General features: G+C 44.6%; 1 protein-coding gene and 1 long non-coding RNA gene across 5 annotated transcripts in view; one reads left to right on the top strand and one right to left on the bottom strand.

The window, feature by feature from the left end:
* The window catches only part of mcf2a (MCF.2 cell line derived transforming sequence a), a 38,196-nt gene extending 18,317 nt beyond the window's left edge, over positions 1–19,879 (bottom strand). The window contains exons 1-13 of one of the 4 annotated variants that reach the window (XM_035744275.2): positions 19,225–19,834; positions 5,508–5,576; positions 5,135–5,249; positions 4,615–4,705; positions 3,026–3,145; positions 2,809–2,925; positions 2,454–2,603; positions 2,188–2,303; positions 1,982–2,096; positions 1,688–1,807; positions 1,239–1,430; positions 760–951; positions 333–504 (exon numbers count right to left, since the gene is read on the bottom strand). In XM_035744275.2, the coding sequence (XP_035600168.2) occupies positions 333–504; positions 760–951; positions 1,239–1,430; positions 1,688–1,807; positions 1,982–2,096; positions 2,188–2,303; positions 2,454–2,603; positions 2,809–2,925; positions 3,026–3,145; positions 4,615–4,705; positions 5,135–5,249; positions 5,508–5,576; positions 19,225–19,333 (1,678 nt within the window). In that variant the 5' untranslated portion in view covers positions 19,334–19,834. Of the gene's footprint in view, positions 1–332; positions 505–759; positions 952–1,238; positions 1,431–1,687; positions 1,808–1,981; positions 2,097–2,187; positions 2,304–2,453; positions 2,604–2,808; positions 2,926–3,025; positions 3,146–3,993; positions 4,237–4,614; positions 4,706–5,134; positions 5,250–5,507; positions 5,577–19,224 lie in introns of those variants that run through there. The other 3 variants (XM_035744278.2, XM_035744277.2, XM_035744279.2) reach the window with 3 other exon arrangements.
* LOC127913994 (uncharacterized) overlaps positions 1–20,796 on the top strand; it is a 423,857-nt gene that overhangs the window by 324,221 nt on the left and 78,840 nt on the right. The gene's annotated exons all lie outside the window — the stretch shown is intronic.

Here is a 20,796-nt window from a genome sequence, read left to right on the forward strand (position 1 = left end):
CAACGCTCTAACCACGAGGCTACCTGCCACCCCAGTATCCCCTAAGGACTGATTATACTGCTGGGCCAAAACAGGTAGATCTTTAACTCAGGTCGAGCACAAACACTGTGGGCTTCCTCATTACTGGATCATGTCGTTGGCTGCTTTGACTACTTCACTGCAGGGCTGGAGGGACGTGTGTGAAGCCCTGGGCTGTGGACAGCTGGATGATGAAACATGTACTGTAAACCTCTCTAGCCCGAAGCAGTCAGCTATACAGTCTGATGCTGTTTCATCCACTGTGACAAATGTCCTGAATATCAAGTGCATGTGTGTCCCCTACCTCCTCTTACCATGTTTGGGGGAGAATAGTGGGGACTTGGAACGGGGTGGGTTCTCTGGCCGGGGGGCCACCAGTTGAATGGGACGGATGTGTTTATCAGCCAGCTTCCTCAGACAGACCTGTCTGTTGTGGATCATCTCCTGCACCGCTGTGTGCTTCTCAAATGTCTTCCCTATCTGGACCTGTGGAGGACGAAGAAAGAAGGGGGGCTTAGAGGATTTATATGGAGCCAGAACCTGCAGTGTGTCAGCAAAACAGTGTTAGTGGAACAGTGTTCGCTAAATAGGCTTTTATAGTTATGTAATGGTAATGTATTATGTGTATAGAAAGCCTTATGATGGATTATACACTGATGGCACATGAGAAGCATTACAGAGGGCTTTTCTCTTTCAACCATAGAGCTGTTTGTGAATGAGAGACACTGGTTGGTGTTTAACCTGTATCTCTGGGGTGAGGACAGACTCAAACTCCACGGCCAGGAGGTGATGTCCTGAGCTGAGGAGAGACGGAGCCCCCTCCAGGAATCTGTCTATGTCCTTCAGAGCAGCCTGGGCCCCCTCCTTAGACTGGAACTTTTCCACCAGCTGCTGGGCCAACAAGTAGGCCCCGTCGTCACACCAACTCTGGGCCTATGGTGGGGACGAGACAATGTCATGCACACTGACCAATCATAATCGGATATACGTTAGCACTTGACAGAGAATAAAAGTAACCAAATATATTTCAGTGCATGGTTTTGTGCCAGCACTTCATCTACGCAGATCAACAGCTAAATACTCAAATCAAATGGTATTTGTCACATACACGTGTTTAGCAGATGTTATTGCGGGTGTAACGAAATGCTTGTTTGTGTTTGTGTGTGTGCTCACCTGTGTGTATGAGTGTAAATAAATGTGTGTATGTGTGTGTCCTCTACCTGATCCAAGCGTAGCATCAGCTGGTAGGCCTGGGAGAGGTGTGTGTGTTTGGCCCTCAGAGCCTTACTGAGCGTGTCACAGCGGTGACGTAGCTCGTTGCAGCGCTGCACGATCAGGGCCATGGCGTAGTGGTGACAGGCTGCCAGCTGGTGACCATGGAGGATGATGGTCTGGGCACGGGCCATCTCCTCCTAGCAACACCCAGGACACCACTGTCAATTACATACAATAACATGCAGGAGGTCTACACACATACAGTATCACCATAGCAAATACAATTCAATCCTAGCTCCACAGCCAATGCTGTTACCAAAAGCACGTGAGACCCAGAGAAGACGATCTCTGCCAACCACCATTTGTAGGTCAGGTCTTGAGGCTTATGTATACACTAAGTGTAGTCCTGGTATCCTTGATCTGATGAGGGAGTGTGTAAAAGGTAAATACTGACCTGTGCGTGAGCCTCCAGGCTGTCCAGGTCCCTGAGTGTCTGTTCTGTCTGAGTCAGCGTCTCCCCTGACAACGACACCTCCCTCTCCTGGGTCGCCAGACGCTCCAGAGACAACTCCATCTGACCACAAGAGGAGAGAGAGACATTAGTTCCATACATATGCACCTCCCAACTTCAAAACCCCTCACCCAATATCCAATCGAGCTGTACACCCCATGAGTATCGTCAAGAGTTGCCTCTCGGCATAGGCCAATTAATCAACAATCCATCCATGACGTAAACGGTCGGTCTCACCTCCTGGAAGCTGTGTTCGTATCTGAGCAGCTGGAGGTACTGTTGGAGCTTCAGATGATGCTTCTCGAAGAAGCCGTCAAAGGCTGACTCCATGTCCCTCAGCTGGGCTAGTAGCCTGAAGACCAGCGAGAGATAGGTTGTAATATATGGCCACTCTATAACATTTAGGCAGACGGTAGTATGATTATCCCTCTGAGGTTATCTACCTCTGCACAGTCTCCCAGTCCAGCCTGATATCCCATAGTGAATCCTCCTCTCTCCCAGAGGCCTCCAGGCTAGCCAGCAGGTGGCGACCCTCCTTTGATACAGACCATATCGCCTCCTGTACAAGAAAGACAAGAAAAATGGCTATAAAACATCAGTGGGTCAATGTAGACTAGATTTCAGTTAGTCTGCCGCTGATACGAGACTGTCACACATTATCATAGAGCCTAGCGTAAAAGGTGTGTGAAACGGAGTGCTGCAGTTATACCTTGAGTTTCCTGTATTTGTCAGTGTGGGTTGAGAGGAGGTGTACGATGGCGGTGCCCTCATCTGGCAGCTCTGTCTCTGCCAGCTTTGTGCCAAACGCCTGCAGCATCTGAGCTATGTCCTTAACTGTCACTGCAAAGCTCTCTATGGCCTGGAGGGGAGCCAGAGAGCACACAACACAGGGACGTCATCACAGTGTTTCTACATTTATACTCTTGACGTCATCACTCAGAACGGTGCAGACATACAGGCCAAGTTTGAATGTGTCTCGCCACATCAGACATGTTGTAAAATGTGTGCTGGGGATCTGAGTCGCTGCATGGTTGATGGTATGTAAGTTTAAAGTATGTATGTACTGTTCTCAGGACGATCCAGTCACTGTGGCAGTAATCCAGGGTTCCACCAAACTCTGAGGTCAATTGATTTTCATCAATGTATCTCAGTAGGTCTGTCACAGAGCTCAGCATCACCACCTAATAGAGGAGAGATATAATAATGGACACATTATTGACTGCGTTTAGTACTATGTACATGTGTGGTGAAGTGTTGGATTTGGTAAAGGATCTGCCTTACTGGCATCTTGAGCATGAAGTCTTCCTGGCTGAAGCGGAAGCCCAGGTCTGTGACGGTGCGCTGGAAGAAGCTGGTGGGTCTCAGCACCAGCACCAGGTGGAGGTTCCCAGGGAAGGAGGCCTGGAAACAGGGGGGGAAGAGGGACACCATCACTGATGGACAGTGAGCCCTGATCTAGAGCTCTGACAAACCCTGGACCATGCCTTTTACCCAAAACCAGGCCAATCTGTTCACTATGAAAGGAAGGGACTTCTGGATGCATAGCCATCATCTGTTCACCCTGAATGGACATATTGACAGCACTAACAAGCAATCAGACTCAGGCAGACACAGCCTCTCAGTCTGACCCACTGTCAATTAAAGGAGGAAAGCTGGACCTATCCTGCCTATCACAGGTGTATTGAAGTTGTCGTCAATAGAAAATGGCTTCACTAACCAAGAAGGGACAGTAGGTAGGCTGAATTATATTTAGGGATGAGGCTTTGATTGAACTTCAGAGCGATTTTCAGCAGCAGACATCACAAGTAGAGCATTTAGGATGACAATCTTATTAGCTCAATTTGAAAAATAATTCACACCCATTTTTATCACATGTCTGTGGTGATGCAGGTCTAGCCTTACTAACATATGGGTTTGGTATCATTCAAGATGCCAGCCGTTAAAACTTAAATATACATAGGACATCGACATAAAACAGTGGCAAATGTTGATTATTCCACGAAGACGTCGCATTCTAAATCTAGCTTTAGGTTACTTCAAACATCCACACTGCCCTTCAAGCTCAACATAAGCATGCCATCGTTCTCTGTCTTGCTGCATCAATTGCATGACGAGGCTAAAATCAGGCTCTGCACCGCAGTGCTTATGCTTAAACTGCAGCCAGTGAGCGATGCCGCATTCACCCTGCCCACCCAAACTTGACCACAACTCTTTAATCAATAAAACTAACTATTTAAAAAGCGTGTTACCGGGCTCCTCCGTATCCTGGGAAATCCTCGGCGCTGGTAACTCACAGACATTGTGTTTACAGCCATTTATACGATCATGCTATCATTATAAATGTCGCCGTCCCGAAGCTTATAAATCGGTGCCAATGTCGGCTACTGGTTCCATTTACTTGGCTGCGGGGCCACAGCCGCAGCATCAACGCTGCTGCGACGATGAGGGTGGCAGGGCTGTCTGCAATCTCTTCCTCTCATCGTGCGCCGAAATATAGAGTCATCAGGTAATATCCACGTAGTTGAGTGCTGGCTAATGCATCTTCATTCCCTTGTCACGGTACTCAAGTTTCATACAGTGAGTACAGAACATTTTATTTGAAAACTATGCATGAGCAATAATAAACAGTGACAAAGCAACTGCAGTATTTGACAGATATAGTCACGACGAAGTATTTGAATGAACTTAAGACCGAGAGACGAGACCATCACAAAACAGCAGGAACTGAGCGCTGTGGGCAATTCAGCACTATGGACAGCTCCCCACTCTGACGTCCAGTCTGTCTAGTGCTGAAATTCTGAACTGGATTTTTTTTTTTTTTTTTTTTGCCATAGCAGCAAATCATATGTTCAAGACTATAACTCGCTCACCGCAATTCTGGCAAGTGCTGTTTTGATTGAGGTCCAAGTATCCAGTCGTCTGTCTAAAATGATGATGAATTTTACACCTGGTTGTCGTGCTCTGCAAACACAAGCAATAAAAGGATTATTTGAACACATGTACTTTTCACTTAACAAATGTATACTTTAACTAGTCAAATATAATATGCTAAGTTGATTTGACAGCTAACTGCAGCCAAAGACAAATGGTATGTTTTGGTGCAGAAAGAAAGCCTGCAGTGAATACATTAGATCTGTTTACAGGGATGTTCATCGACTCGTCCACGTCCAATGATACGATCCCTCCTCCCTAGGATATACCTGCTCTGAGCTGGCACAGAGGACATCAAAATAGATGAGGGACAGAGAGCATCTAGTGCCATATCTGCAAAGAATACTAACTCTGGACTAAAGCAGGCACACACTGCATTGCAGAGAAAGTTATGAGGCGAGAGAGGGAGGGCTAGAGAGATGAATAGTAGGAGGTAGTGTATCGTGTTGGTTCACCCACCGAGGTATGAGGGTGAGGTATGTTAAGACTTTAGCTAAAGACTCCTCTGGAATGTCGCTGAAAGCAGAGTATTCTGGGAGGGTGATAATCACGCTGGAGTCCTCACCACGCCCACCTGGGAAGAAAAACAGTTTCATATGAACTATCCCACTCAACAGTGTACTAAACGATTATATTATGTTCTTTGCTGACCCCTCATTTAAGTAGTCTATAAAATGTTGGATGAACTGAGAACAGCTTTGTCAGTGTTAGTTTCTACATGTCACTCCTACTTTTACAGGTTGTACACACCGCCTGAATCTACAGAGCCAATGTTAACACAGGTCAGAGGTTATGAACCCAAAATAGATATTCCTGAGTAAAGACATCCCACCTGACAGGTAGGCCACCTGCTTTTCAATGTAGCCGTCCACCTCCTTCATACTCATAGGGACTGACACCTCTGTGGGAAGGAGGAGAAGGAGAGAGCGATAGAAAGAGGGAGATATTAGAACAATGGGGTCAGAGGCCTCTTTGAAAGTGTCAACCCATGGTGATCTTCCATAAGATGATGATTTAACAGAGGGATCTACTGCCACCCAGTGGTCGTATGTAAAACAACATCAACATTAGTGATAAGGAAGGTATCAGACTCTCAGCTGTCTGGTTCAAGTCAGTCAATCATTCGGAGGCGAGTCTGGACCACATCTTTCCACTGTGACATCCAGGCTAGCACAGCAGGAGGCCGTCATTATACCTCTCCACTCCCTTCTCCTGTCACCAGGGGAGAGGCAGCATGGAGTCACATACTGTGTCCAGCCCGCTGTGGTGGCAGACAGCATTACTCTCTCCTCTCATAACATTACACATTCAACACAGTTGACAGGACTAAAACACTGCCCGTAATATACTGTACATATACAATCAAATAGTGGTATGAGTGAAGCCACAGTGAAGACTGAGTTCACCTCTGTCACGTTGCCATGAAGGACCGGGAGACAGACACAGGAATGCGTAATAGTTTTTTTTATTGTACACAAATTATGGCGTGCATTGTAAAGGCATGGGGACGAACACTATACAAAACACAGGGTTGAAACCCAAACAAAAGATTGAGAACTACCTCGAATAAATAACACACGCGCACAATGATACCACGTGGGACGAGATCCGTAATTATCTGCGCAATACAAGCGGCACGAAAGCCAAAACACAGCACAGGTACTCACACGACCAATGGACATTGGAACAATAATCGACAGCCCAATGGAAACCAAAGGGCACACTTATACAAGTACTCATCAGTGGGAACAGGGGACAGGTATGCGTAATGAAAGTTCTAGAGGGATCCGTGACAACCTCGAGTAACGAGCATTACATAGCGCTAAAGTAGACATGTTAAAAGTAATTTATAGTCATATATAATTCTCTGCTGTTGACAAGTTTATGCAACCGATCAACAGACCACTTGATTACCATGAACCAACCATCCCTTATGAATAATGTACATTATCATTAAATATGACAAGAGAGAGAGAGATGAAGAGAGAGAGAGATGCATTGAAAAGAGCTAGAGAGAAAGAGAGATGAAGAGAGAGAGAGAGAGAGAGATGAAGAGAGAGAGATGCATTGAAAAGAGCTAGAGAGAGAGAGAGAGATGCATTGAAAAGAGCTAGAGAGAGAGATGAAGAGAGAGAGAGAGATGCATTGAAAAGAGCTAGAGAGAGAGATGAAGAGAGAGAGAGAGATGAAGAGAGAGAGAGAGATGAAGAGAGAGAGAGAGAGATGCATTGAAAAGAGCTAGAGAGAGAGAGACCCTCCAGCCCAAAAAGGCCTGTTGTGTTGATGGTATCCTTAATGAAATGATAAAATATACAGAACACAAATTCCAATCGGTTATACTTAAACTCTTTAACATCATCCTTAGCTCTGGCATCTTCCCCAATATTTGGATCCAAGAACTGAGCACCCCAATCCACAAAAGTGGAAACAGTTTTGACCCCAATAACTACCGTGGGATATTCATCAACAGCAACCTTGGGAAAATCCTCTGAATTATCATTAACAGCAGACTTGTACATTCCTCAGTGAAAACAATGTACTGAGCAAATGTCAAATTGGCTTTTTATCAAATTACCATAAGGCAGACAATGTATTCACCCTGCATACCCTAACTGACAAACAAACAAAGTCAAAACAAAGGAGAAGTCTTCTAATGATTTGTTGATTTCAAAACGGCTTTCTACTCAATTTGGCATGAGGGTCTGCTATACAAATTGATGGAAAGTGATGTTGGGGGAAAAACACACAACATTATAAAATCCATGTACACAAACATCAAGTGTGCAGTTAAAAGTGGCGGAAACACACATATCTTTCCACAGGGCCATGGGGTGAGACAAGGATGCATCTTACGCCCCACCCTCTTCAACATACACTACTATTCAAAAGTTTGGGGTCACTTAGAAATGTCTTTGTTTTTGAAAGAAAAACACATTTTTTGTCCATTAAAATACCATCAAAAGGATCAGAAATAAAGTGTAGACATTGTTAATGTTGTAAATGACTATTGTAGCTGGAAAAGGCAGATTTTGTTATGGAATATCTACATAGGCCCATTATCAGCAACTATCACTCATGTTTTCCAATGCCACGTCGTATTAGCTAATCCAAGTTTATAATTTAAAAAAGGCCAATTTATCATCAGAAAAGCCTTTTCCAATTATGTTAGCACAGCTGAAAACTGTTGTGATTAAAGAAGCAATAAAACTAGCCTGTCTACACTGTATTTCTGATCAGTTTGATGTTATTTTAAATGGACAAAAAAAAACGTGCTTTTCTTTCAAAAACAAGGACATTTCTAAGTGACCCCAAAATTCTGAACGGTAGTTGGTAAATTGGCGAGGACACTAGAACAGTCTGCAGAACCCAGCCTCACCCTACTGGAATCTGAAGTCAAATGTCTGCTGATGATCTGGTGCTTAGTTCCCCAACCAAGGAGGGCCTACAGCAGCAGCTAGATCTTCTGCACAGATTCTGTCAGACCTGGTTCCTGAGAGTAAATATCAGTAAGACAAAAATAATGGTGTTAAAAAAATGACCAGTTGGCAGGATCACAAATACAAACTCCATCTAGATACCTTTTCCCTAGAGCAGACAAAAAATATACATACCTCGGCCTAAACATCAGGACCACAGGTAACTTCCACAAAGCTGCGAATGATTTGAGAGACAAGCCAAGAAGGGCCTTCTATGCCATCAAAAGGAACATGAAATTCAATGTACCTATTAGAATCTGTCTAAATATACTTGAATCAGTTATATAACCCATTGCTCTTCATGGTTGTGATGTCTGGGGTCCGTTCACCAACCAGGAAATCACGAAATGGGACAAACACCAAATTGAGACTCTGCATGCAGAATTATGTAACAACTATGTATTATGTAACTCTGTGTACAACGTAAAACACCAAATAATGCACGAAGAGCAGAATTAGGCCGATACCCGCTAATTATCAAGATCCAGAAAAAAGCCATTAAATTCTACAACCACCTGAAATGAAGCGATTCCCAAACACTCCATAACAAATCCATCACCTACAGAGAGATGAACCTGGAGAAGAGTCCCCTAAGCAAGCTGGTCCTGGGGCTCTGTTCACAAACAGCACAATTAGACCCAACAAAATCCTGAGAAAACAAAAAGATAATTACTTGACAGATTGGAAAGTATTAACAAAAAACAAAGCAAACTATAATGCTATTTGGCCCTAAACAGAGAGTACACAGTGGCAGAATACCTGATCCATGTGACTGACCCAACTTAAGGAAAGATTTGACTATGTAAAGACTCAATGAGCATAGCCTTGCTATTGAGAAAGGTCACCATAGACAGACTTCTCAAGAGAAGACAGGCTACAGTGTCCTTTTCCACGTTGTCGTCGGGGGTAACCGTGTCAGGCAGGGAGTCGGCGTGGGTAGCAGTAATGAGTTCCGCTGATCTCTTGTCAATATTTCATGAGTGTTACTGACACACACAGAGACATTGGCTGGACCAAGCCAGGCTGGCTGGGCCATTCACACACACACGGAGACATGGGCTGGGCCAAGCCAGGCTGGGCTGGGCCATTCACAAACAGAGACATGGGCTGGGCTGGGCCAAGCCAGGCTGGGATAGGCCATTCCCACACACAGAGACATGGGCTGGGCCAAGCCAGGCTGGGCTAAACCAGGCTGGGCTGGGCCATTCACACACAGAGACATGGGCTGGGCCAAGCCAGGCTGGGCCATTCACACACAGAGACATGGGCTGGGCCAAGCCAGGCTGGGCCATTCACACACAGCCATCGAGTAGGGTTACTGTCAGGTCCTGGTTAGTGTCAGGTTCAAAATGGATATCCTGGACTGGCTGTGTAATAATTAATGTTTCCATGGCTTGAATGTTATGGAGAGCTTGGAAAGGCCACATGTGGTATGTATAAGCAGTTTATAAATGATTGATAAGGGGTTCATAGTGTGTACTTCTGTATAAATTGTAGCTCCTGTACAGCCTACATCAACAATAACTACTAGGCTATGTACTTTTACCTTTGTTTAACTAGGAAAGTCAGTTAAGAACAAATTCTTATTTACAATTGCTGCCTACCCGGATGACGCTGGGCCATTTATGTGCCGTCCTATGGGACTGCCAATCACGGCCGGATGCGATACAGCCTTTATAATCATTCACATTGTCATCACTCAACTATTCATGTTGACACAAGATACAATTTATTCATGCCAAATTGGTACTGTAATGAAGAGACAATCTCATTTAGAATGGGTAGCTTTTTTTTTTCATCTTCGGAACGTTGCAAAACCTTTTGTCCAAAAATGATGCAGATAAACGAATCCATATTTTTGTCACTTCTAGATTAGACTACTGCAATGCTCTAGTCTCTGGCTTCCCGGAAAATGCAATAAATACACTTCAGTTAGTGCTAAACACGGCTACTAGAAAACTGACTAGCACCAAAACACTTGACAATATTACTCCAGCGCTAGCCTCTGGCTTCCTGTTAAGACTAGGGATGATTTCAAGGTTTTACTGCTAACCTACAAAGCATTACATGGACTTGCTCCTACCCATCTCTCCTATTTGGTCCTGCCCTACATACCTACATGTACGCTACGGTCACAAGACACAGGCCTCCTTATTGTCCCTAGAATTTCTAAGCAGGGCTTTCTCCTACAGAGCTCAATTTTTATTGGAATGGTCTGCCTACCCATGTGAGAGACACAGACTCTGAGACCTTTAAGTATTTATTGAAGACTCATCTCTTCAGTAGGAACTATAATTGAGTGTAGTCTGGCACAGGAGTGCGAAGGTGAATGGCAGGGCACTGGAGCAACGAACCGCCCTTGCCATCTCTGCCTGGCCGGCTGCCCTCTTTCCACTGGGATTCTCTGCCTCTGACCATATTACGGCGGCTGAGTCACTGGCTTACTGGTGCTCTTCCATGCTGTCCCTAGGAAGGGTGCATCACATCGTGCCAAGATTTTTCACTTTACCTGACTTGAGTGTGTTGAGTCACCGATGTGATCTTGTCCTGTTTTGCGACCCCTCGGGCTTGTGCGGTGGAGGACATCTTTGTGAGCTATACTCAGCCTTGTATCAGGGTAGTAAGTTGGTTGTCTGTTGACATCCCTCTAGTGGTGTGGGGGCTGTGCTTTGGTAAAGTGGATGGGATTATATCCTGGCTTGTTGGCCCTGTCCAGCGGTATCGTCGGACAGGGCCACAGAGCCAGTCCCCAGACTCTAGTTTCTATCCTTCCTCTCCCTCTCTACCGCACCTGCTGTCTCGTCCTCTGAATGATCGGCTATGAAAATTCAACTGACATTTACTCCTGAGGTACTGACCTGCTGCACCATCTACAACCACTGTGATTATTTGACCCTGCTGGTCATCTATGAATGTTTTAACATCTTGAAGAACTATCTCCACCCGGCACAGCCAGAAGAGGACTGGCCACCCCTAAGAGCCCGATTCCTCTTTAGGTTTCTTCCTCGGTTCTTGCCTTTCTAGGGAGTGTTTCCTAGCAACTGTGCTTCTACATGTGCTGTTTGGGGTTTTAGGCTGGGTTTCTATATAAGTACTTTGTGACCTCTGCTGATGTAAAAAAAGGGTTTTATAAATACATTCGATTTGATTTAATGAGAAAATGGGCAATATCCGTCATCTAGATATGATGACAAGCAATCAAAACAATACAGATAAACATAACAGCAAACACACTACAGTTGCCTGTCCCGCATAACTTCAGACAGTATAGTGTTAGATCAGAGGGAGAATGCTTGTGCTGCACGCAGGCTGAAGTGTTTTGGAAATGCGTGCCAGTCTGTGATCCCAGGAAGTCTCCACCAAGGCCCCTCTCCGATTAGAATCTGCATTCTGTACCACTCATCACATGACGTAAATCACTCCGTCTCTGCCTGGCCTGCTAAACAAGATGCACAACACACCGGACCTCCAAATCATGCTTTCTACTTGGCAGCCCCACAGATAGGAAACAATTATTCCCGCTGACTCAATTCGTCAAAGCATCCAAGCACCAAAGCCTAGTCAGGTGACTTCACTGAGTAGTGTTTGCTAAGCATGGCTGGGTCCTGCGATAGACTCCCAGGCAGCCAGACAGATTAAAGGCCCAGGGTAAAGCAGGGCTGGCCTTAGCAGGTGATCTGTGACAGCGTCTGTTTACTGAGCAGGGTGATAGGAGTCCTGGTGGATTAAAGCCGAAGTGAGGCAGCCATGTGTTTTTTGCTCAACATCATCATTAGCCAACCGGTTGAAGCTGGCTCAAATGCATGTAATAGTCTTCCAACAAGACTCTGGTTATTTTACGACATGACTTCAGAAGCCTCACAGATCTTACCTTATTGCTGGGAAAAAAGTGTTATGTGTATACATCCTCTGTTTTATAATGGATTAGGAGTTCTCCATCTAATAGAATACAGAGGGTTGTCTTTAATGGAAGCCTCTCTAATGCAAATTTGGTTGAGTGTGGTTTGACTCCAGGCTATATCACAACTGGCCATGATTGGAAGTCCCATATGGCGGAGCACAATTGGCCCAGTGTTGTCCGGGATAGGGTTTTGCCGGGGTCAGCAGTAATTGTAAATATGAATTTGTTCATAACTGGTTAAATAAAATGTTTAAACAAATAGGCTGGTGCTAAATATCTCCAAAACTAACAGCATTGTTTTTGGGACAAATCACTCACTCAATCCTAAACCATATCTAGATCTATTACTGAATAATGTGGTGATTGACATGACATGATGACTCCTTGCTGTCCCCAGTCCACCTGGCCGTGCTGCTGCTCCAGTTTCAACTGTTCTGCCTTATTATTATTCGACCATGCTGGTCATTTATGAACATTTGAACATCTTGGCCATGTTCTGTTATAATCTCCACCCGTCACAGCCAGAAGAGGACTGGCCACCCCACATAGCCTGGTTCCTCTCTAGGTTTCTTCCTAGGTTTTGGCCTTTCTAGGGAGTTTTTCCTAGCCACCGTGCTTCTACACCTGCATTGCTTGCTGTTTGGGGTTTTAGGCTGGGTTTCTGTACAGCACTTTGAGATATCAGCTGATGTACGAAGGGCTATATAAATACATTTGATTTGAGTAAGTTGAGGAGACTAAATTGATGGGGGATTTCTCCCTGCTCTGCTGACAAGTTCTTTTGATCCGCTCATACAGGAGTAATAAAGGAATAGTGCACTAATTTGGTTTTAAAAAATCTGTGTGTGTATATTTATTATTCTTTAATTGTGATTTACCAGGGGGTGCTGCAGCACACCTACTTCCCATAGTGCAGCTGTGCTCAGGGAACTCCTTCAGCAACGGGATTGTGTCATTTGGGGGCGAACAGTACACATTTTACTAGATAAGACCATACCAAGAAGGGTGCCACTCAACTTCGGTGATATCACACATGACTGGCACTGCCCGGATGGCAGGCTGTGGGCCTACTGGGCGGGCTGAGGAGGGTAGAGGTTTCTTCAGCCAACAGTCACTATGATGTCTCATAGAAGCTACATTGTGTGAAGAGGGAGAGTAATATACTGCACATGGACAAATCTCTTGAGACAGAAAGAGACAGGCACAGACATGCAATAATCCCACACATGCAGTCCCTCAAGTTTACCTACACACATTACACAAAGGGCCATGGCTTAGACTGTTTTGAGGTCAGCAGATATTTTTACCAAACAGGGATTTCAGTGCTAAGGAGATTATAGTGGTGGGCTTGGTAGAGGCAAAGTGTTGGAGGAAATGTCACACATCTAGGCTCATGTGCTGTGACTTGTTTACCTGATTTATAATTTGGGATGTTTCAAGCTGCTTCTTTTGAGTAGCAATGTGCAGCAAAGCTAATACATTTTTTGTGATATTCTGTTGTGAAGTGAGACAGATAATGAATGTGTATAGCGCAACATCTGCACAGACAGACTATTTCTATGAAAAACACCTCTTAGTAATTAGAGTCTGTTTGTCAGGGGTTGACAGGTTTAACTGAAGAGGTTTGTTATGGGGTCTTTAGGCTACATTTAGGGCTACATTTGACCAATCAGATTAGCTCTGAAAAATATCTGATATGAAAAGACCTGATGTGATTGGTCGAAAGACTAATTAGTGGAATGAATATCAGAATTAGGCTGCCTGCCTACTGTGTGGCGCAGAGGTCTAAGGCAGTGCATCCCAGTGCTGTAGCGTCATTACAGACTGGGGTTCGATCCCAGGCTGTGTCACAGCCAGCAGGGATAGGGAGTTCCATAGGGAGGCTCACATTTGGCCGAGCGTCATCCGGATTAGGCTATGGTTTGGCAGGGGGGCTCTTCCTTGGCTCATCACGCTCTAGCAACTCCTTGGGCGGGCCGGGCCAAATCATTTACTGTGTAGGCCAGGGGAGGACCATCCTCAGTGAATTTCATAAAAAGTGAAACATTATTAAAGTTATCCTTTTTAGCTAAAACTATGTTAAATATATTCACATGTAAATCCTTTATTAAAACACACTGTTTTGCAATACTGTAGCCTCAGTAGCACTCTAGAGTAGCACCATGGTGTAGCTGGAGGACAGCTAGCTTCTGTCCTCATCTGAGTACATTGACTTCAATAGAACACCCCTTCCATATACTTACCCAGTAATTATGACAACTTCCAGGGGAAGTTCTCTAACCTATCAGAGCTCTTGCAGCATAAATTGACATGTTGTCCACCCAATCAATTAAATATATCTAGTACATAATTAAAGCATACGCTACAGCTAGCTAGCACTGCAGTGAATTAAATTTGGTGAGTAGTTGACTCCAAGAAAGAGAAAGATAATAGTTTAACAGTTTTGAAAAAAATATTTATTCCAAAATAAGGAGAAGCAATAGAGAGAGCTATACTTAGTCGTATTTAAAAAAAATAAAAAATAAACTTAGCTAGTGAATGCAGCTAGCTAGTTCAGCCTACTCAAACACCTACCTCAAACAGAGAGGGATGCTATGTTAGCTAGCTGGCTATGGTGAACCAACACTGGAACTCTTTCAAGTCAAGGTAAGTCAAGGCTTTTGGTTTTATTAATTTATTGCCATCGGGGCCCGCCGGTGTAACTGCTAAACTGCTTGCTGACTGTACTGCATGATTGTAGAGGGTTTACTAACATGTTAGTTTTAGTAGCTATGTTGACTAGGATGTGATAACAATGTAGGCTGTGTAGCGGTTAGCGGTTATGATATGAAGGTATGAAAATGTTTCTTAAACAGAAGCAAATTGAACGAAACAAGGATAAACATACCTGAATTCGTCCAATAGAAACTCTCATTTGCAACTGTTGGACTAATGATTACAGCCTATATCAGCTAGATGCAGGCAAGAGCGTACAAGGCGGTATTACTCTAAATTCTCTCAAACTGTGCACCTACGTTGTAAACTTTCATTCATAGGCTAGGTTGTAGCAACCTCATGATGGGTATAGGGAAATTAGAGTATAATGTAAACTATCGCTGTTACATTGAACTGGGTGAATGGAATATGAATGACAGTCACCCAATATGCTGTAATAGAAATAAGGCCATGCTTATAAAAAAATATATTATCCTCACTCATGTTAAAACGGCACCGACCGCCAGTGGTGTAGGCTGTGTGTAAGTTCAGGATTAACTGCAGGAAGCGTGATGGGGCTTCAAAATGACCCATTCTTCACACAACTCATAGGAAAGCAGTTTGTTAAACCCTGTCTGCCATGTTTCTTCACACACAGAGGTAAATGATATTGACAGGTCAAAATACAACCAGGTGAAGGCAGGTGAAGACCTACAGGTAACTGATCTGTAGTGTGTGTGTGTGTGTGTGTGTGTGTGTGTGTGTGTGTGTGTGTGTGTGTATAAAGGTTTTTCCATATACTGCAGTGTCTCCTTGTTCTCTTGGCAGATCCAGCCCAACCCACGGAACGTAGCTCACATTACACACACATTATTACACTGAACCAACTCCGGCTGGTAAAAATAGAAAGTCCGGGGCAGGGCCTTTTACCCAATGTCCCCATTACCTTCACACACAGGCCAGCCTGTGGACAGGGACAACACCCTCACACGGGGGAAGTACAGGGGCACAGGTCAGTAACCAAGGTGACAACGGAACAACAACAAAGCAGTGCCAAAGGTCACCATCACAATCATGTTAGTCCTCTATAGAGAAGAGAATGCAATATACTAGAGCAGGTATTCCCAAACTGGGGTATCAATGCCGTCGGGAGTACGCCAAATAAATATGTGATCACATTTTTTTAAATAAAACATAACATTTTTTTCCTTCACATTTTCTAACAGTTCATGCATTTTTTCCAACGGGGCTGTAGATTTGGATGAGGTTTTTTTCCTCGCCCGAGTAGCCTCTTTTCACTGCCAAAAATAGCGAAATAAGAACACAATGTCATAAACAGGCAGCTTAGTCAAATAATGAACATACACTCACATTAACCGTTACTCTCTCGCGGGAATTCCACCAACGTAGCTGCTGCTCATTCCGTTTGCTCAAAAATGGATAAATGGTTAAAAAAAAGTAAGGCTCGTGTCCACAGAGACACATACCACCTCTACTGGTAGTACTGCTACGACCAGCATTACTACACCTGCACCTTTCGACAACAAGTAGTTCTTCTTCCACAAGCACATCCAATGCTAGCATCAGTAATTGTACATTTGTTGTTAGCCCAGTTAGCATGGACACTGACAGCTGTGAATCTGATGCAGCCGAAGAGCTACTGCCCTCTTACCCGGGAAAGCACCGAACAACAGGCGGGGACGTGGGACGATCGAAGAGGCGCAAATATGATGAGAACTACATTGATTTGGGGTTCACTTATATTGGGAGTAGTGCCGTTCCTCAGTCACAGTGTGTTATATGTGCAAAAGTACTCACAACTCTATGAAACATTCACTCTTACGCAGATATTTAGAAACAAAACTTAACAATTTGAAAAATAAGCCAGGGGAGTTTTTTTGAGCGAGAATTAAGACGACTTTCGAGTATTAAGACATGTATAAAAGCAATGGATACCATTAATAAGAAGGGTCTAGAAGTGTCTTATATGGTGAGCAGAGTGGCTAGGACAGGCAAGCCCCATACTATTGTGGAGGACTTAATTCTCCCTGCTGCTGCGGATATGGCTGGGACAATGCAGGGGGAAGAGGCCAAAAAAACTATACAGACAACGCCTTCATCAAACAACACTGTTTCACGATGCATCAATGACATGGAAGGAGATGTTGAAGACATCCTCTTCTGTAAACCACTAGAAACCAGGACAACAGGATATTATATTTTTAAAGTACGTGACAGCTTTGTGACATCAAATGGACTTTGTTGGTCAAGATGTGTTGGTATCCATACTGATGGTGCAAAAGCCATGACAGGGAGACATAGTGGAGTGATAACATGCCTGCAAGCAGTTGCTTCCGACGCCACTTGGGTAAACTGCAGCATCCACCGAGAGGCTCTTGCTGCCAAAGGAATGTCTGACAGCTTGAAAGACGTTTTAGACACTACAGTGAAAATGGTTAACTTTGTTAAAGCAAGGCCCCTGAACTTGTGTATTTTCTGCACTATGCAATGATATGGGCAGTGACCATGTAACGCTTTTACAACATAAGTGTGCTGGTTATCAAGGGACAAAGTATTGACATGTTTTCTTTAAATTGAGAGACAAGCTTAAAGTTTTCTTTACTGACCATAATTTTCACTTGTCTGACCGCTTGCATGATGACGAGTTTCTCACACGACTGGCCTGTCTGGGGGATGTTTTTTCTCATCTGAACGATTGGAATCTAGAATTACAGGGACTCTCTGCAACTATATTCAATGTGCGGGACAAAATTGAGTCTATGATCAAGAAGTTAGAGCTCTTCTCTGTCTGCATTAACAAGGACAACACAGGTCTGTCCATCATTGTATGATTTTTTGTGTGTGCAAATGAACTCAAGCTTACGGACAATGTCAAATGTGATATAGCGAAGCACCTGAGTGAGTTGGATGCTCAATTACGCAGGTACTTTTCCGAAACGGATGATACAAACTGGATTCGTTATCCCTTTCATGCCCTGCCTCCAGTCCACTTGCCGATATGTGAACAAGAGAGCCTCATCGAAATTGCAACAAGCGGTTCTATGAAAATGTAATTTAATCAGAAGCCACTGACAGATTTCTGGATTGGCCTGCCTTGTCAAATCGCACTGTTAAAACAATGATGTCCGTTGCAACCACGTACCTATGTGAGAGTGGATTCTTGGCCCTCACTAGCATGAAAACTAAACACAGTCACAGACTGTGTGGAAAAGGATTTAATACTGAGACTCTCTCCAATACAACATTGCAGAGTTATGTGCATCCTTTCAGCACACCCTTCTCATTAACCTGTGGTGGAGTTATTCACCAGTCATGTAAGATGGTTAAATAAAGAGCTAAATTATTATTATTTGTGCTCTTTTGTCACTTCCCACGATTCGGGTTGTGACAAAACCTCACTCATTCTTATGTTTAATAAATGTATCCTATTGTGTGTGTGTGTGTGGCAGGCTTACAATGACGCCATGAATAACATTTGAGAGTGTGCTGACCCTGGTGCTAGAGGGGGTACGGTACGCAGCTGGAGGTTGAATGTTTGAAGGAGTACGGGACAATAAAACTTTTGGGAACCACTGTACTAGAGGTACAAACCACCAGGAGCTGTACTGTAACTGAAGTCCAACAAACTGTCATCACAGTTGGAAATAAATCAACACTGATGAAGAAAGGGCTAGTTTCTCTTCATTGGATTTGTAAATTAATTACTGATGAGAAACTAGGCCTTTCTTCTTCATTGGATTTGTAAATGAATTACTGATGAGAAACTAGCCCTTTCTTCTTCATTGGATTTCTATTTGAATCCAATAGATATTAAAGGACAGAGGAGAATGTGTAGGGGATATGGTTTCTTGGGCACTGTTTATCACGTCGTCTGTAGCATTTGGACCATGGCAGGGATGCAGCACTACTCCTCTTCATCATTTAATTGTTAGATCTGCCCAACTGGCTGCTCTTACAGGATTCCTATTCCTCCCCAATAGAGGATTTTTTTTAAAAATCATTCAACTTGAAAACACTGCGAGCAACCATTCAGAACTGGACCTTGATATGTTCCCCAGGGAAGTTCTAATCAATTCAGTGTCATAAAATGTATAATAAATCTATAGTTTATTAATTTCGCTGACGGAATGCTTTGTTCGGCATTTCTCCAAACACACCCAGATGTGGCGTGTACTTACAAATATCTCCTCTACACATGATCGCTATGGATAAAAACCATCCCCGCAGGGTTTAGAAATAGCACATTAATCCCTGCATGGAGTACAGCAGCAACCATCCCATCAATAGACCTAAAGCTACCCTATGAGTTTTAATATTGTCCATGTATTATGACGGTGTTACGTCTCCATACAGAATATTTAACATTGCACAATATTTCCCTGTGTAGGCTACCATGATATTTAAGACAGTTATGTCCCCATATGCCAGTGATGGGGCAGTACAGGAGAGGTACTTACGCTGCAGTGTGTTCTCTAGCTGAGAGCCAGCCTGCAGAAGGCTGTGGTAGCACTCCATTTCTCCCCCTGGCTCCTGCTCGGTCTCCTTCTGCATTGAAGCTGGGCCCATTCCCTTCCCCCTTATCCACCTCCACAGGGCTGGACAGAACACAAGCAGGCCCAGTAGTGGGTAATGGCTGGTGTCAAGGCCTCACATCCTTATTATCCTACGGTCCTATCCCCAGTCGGACTCCACTTCTAGGGGGGGTAGAGAGGAAGCTTCAACCAACTTTTCCCTGTAGATCCAGGGACCCAGTCAGGAGGCTCCCAGGGGCTGGATCGGATTCGGAGTCACCTTGAGCCGAATGCACAGAAGAACCCAGTACAGCAGAGGAGGAAGTGTGCAGTCCACACAGAAAATCAATGGTAGGTTTTCCGGCTGCTGTGGCCAAGACAGTCCAGAATCAACGATGCACTTTTCCCTCACACACTCACTAATATTCAGTCCAGTGAGGGACTATCTTGTTCTCAGCTACAGCCACTAACCCTTAATGAACACCAGTCTGCCACTTCAAAACAAACACTGCACCCTCCATCTGGCCACACTGTTTCCTCTGTGCCCTCCCTTTATCCCCCTCTTGCCCTCAGTCTGGATTTTAGTGCGTCAGCTCTGCCGCTGCTGAGGCACAGTGGCTCCCATCCTGACACACTGCCAACTCCCTCCCAACTTTTAAGACTCCTCCTTCTCTCCTCTGTCTTAGTGGTCACTCTATTCCTGTAGCAGATTGTGGGCTGATTCCACACAGCGCTGCCTGGCTGACCTACCGCATACAGCACTGCTATCTGACACGAGTGTTACTGCTTCCTCCTACTCAATATTCTGGGACACACACAGAGAACCGTGTGCTACACATTGAAGTGTCAATAGAGCCATTGTAAACGGTACATTATTCTCCCGTTCTTGTCTAAGCCAACCAATTGTTCTGCCCATGCAAGTGCACACACATTAACACACAACGGACACATTCAAACGAAGGCACAGGAACATGAACGGGTGTCATTGTACAAAATAGACACAGCTTCACTCATCTCCACTCCCCCAGTTACTCTGCCTACGTCTCCCCTCAACCGACCAGGACTCAGACACACGTGAATCCACGGAAAGAGTAGAGTAACAGAAGGATATGAACATACATTAATACACACAGTGTCGGGTGGTGCTGTGGTGGCAGGTTGAGTGGCGTGCTACAGGGCCACTCGGCCAGCGGTACGTCTGAACTCTGCTGTGGAGCTCTAGCCTTCAGCAGCCCCGTTGATCCAGATAAGCCTCTCAGCCACCTCATTACCGCAGAGCATCTGCTTGGTGTGGCCAGGCGTACACGCACAGTCCACGGGCGGCTGGTGGTGCCTTAATTGGGGAGGATGGGCTCATTGTAATTGCTGGAACATAATAAATGGTACCAAATACATCAAAACATGGTTTCCCCGAGTCTGATACCATTTCATTCACTCCACCCCAGCAATTTTAATGAGCCATCCTCCTATCAGCAGCCTCCTGTGGTACACACACGTGAAGTCCTGCAAAGCCCACAC

This window comes from Oncorhynchus keta, chromosome 30 (assembly GCF_023373465.1).
Source record: "Oncorhynchus keta strain PuntledgeMale-10-30-2019 chromosome 30, Oket_V2, whole genome shotgun sequence".
NCBI classification, from domain to species: Eukaryota; Metazoa; Chordata; class Actinopteri; order Salmoniformes; family Salmonidae; genus Oncorhynchus; species Oncorhynchus keta.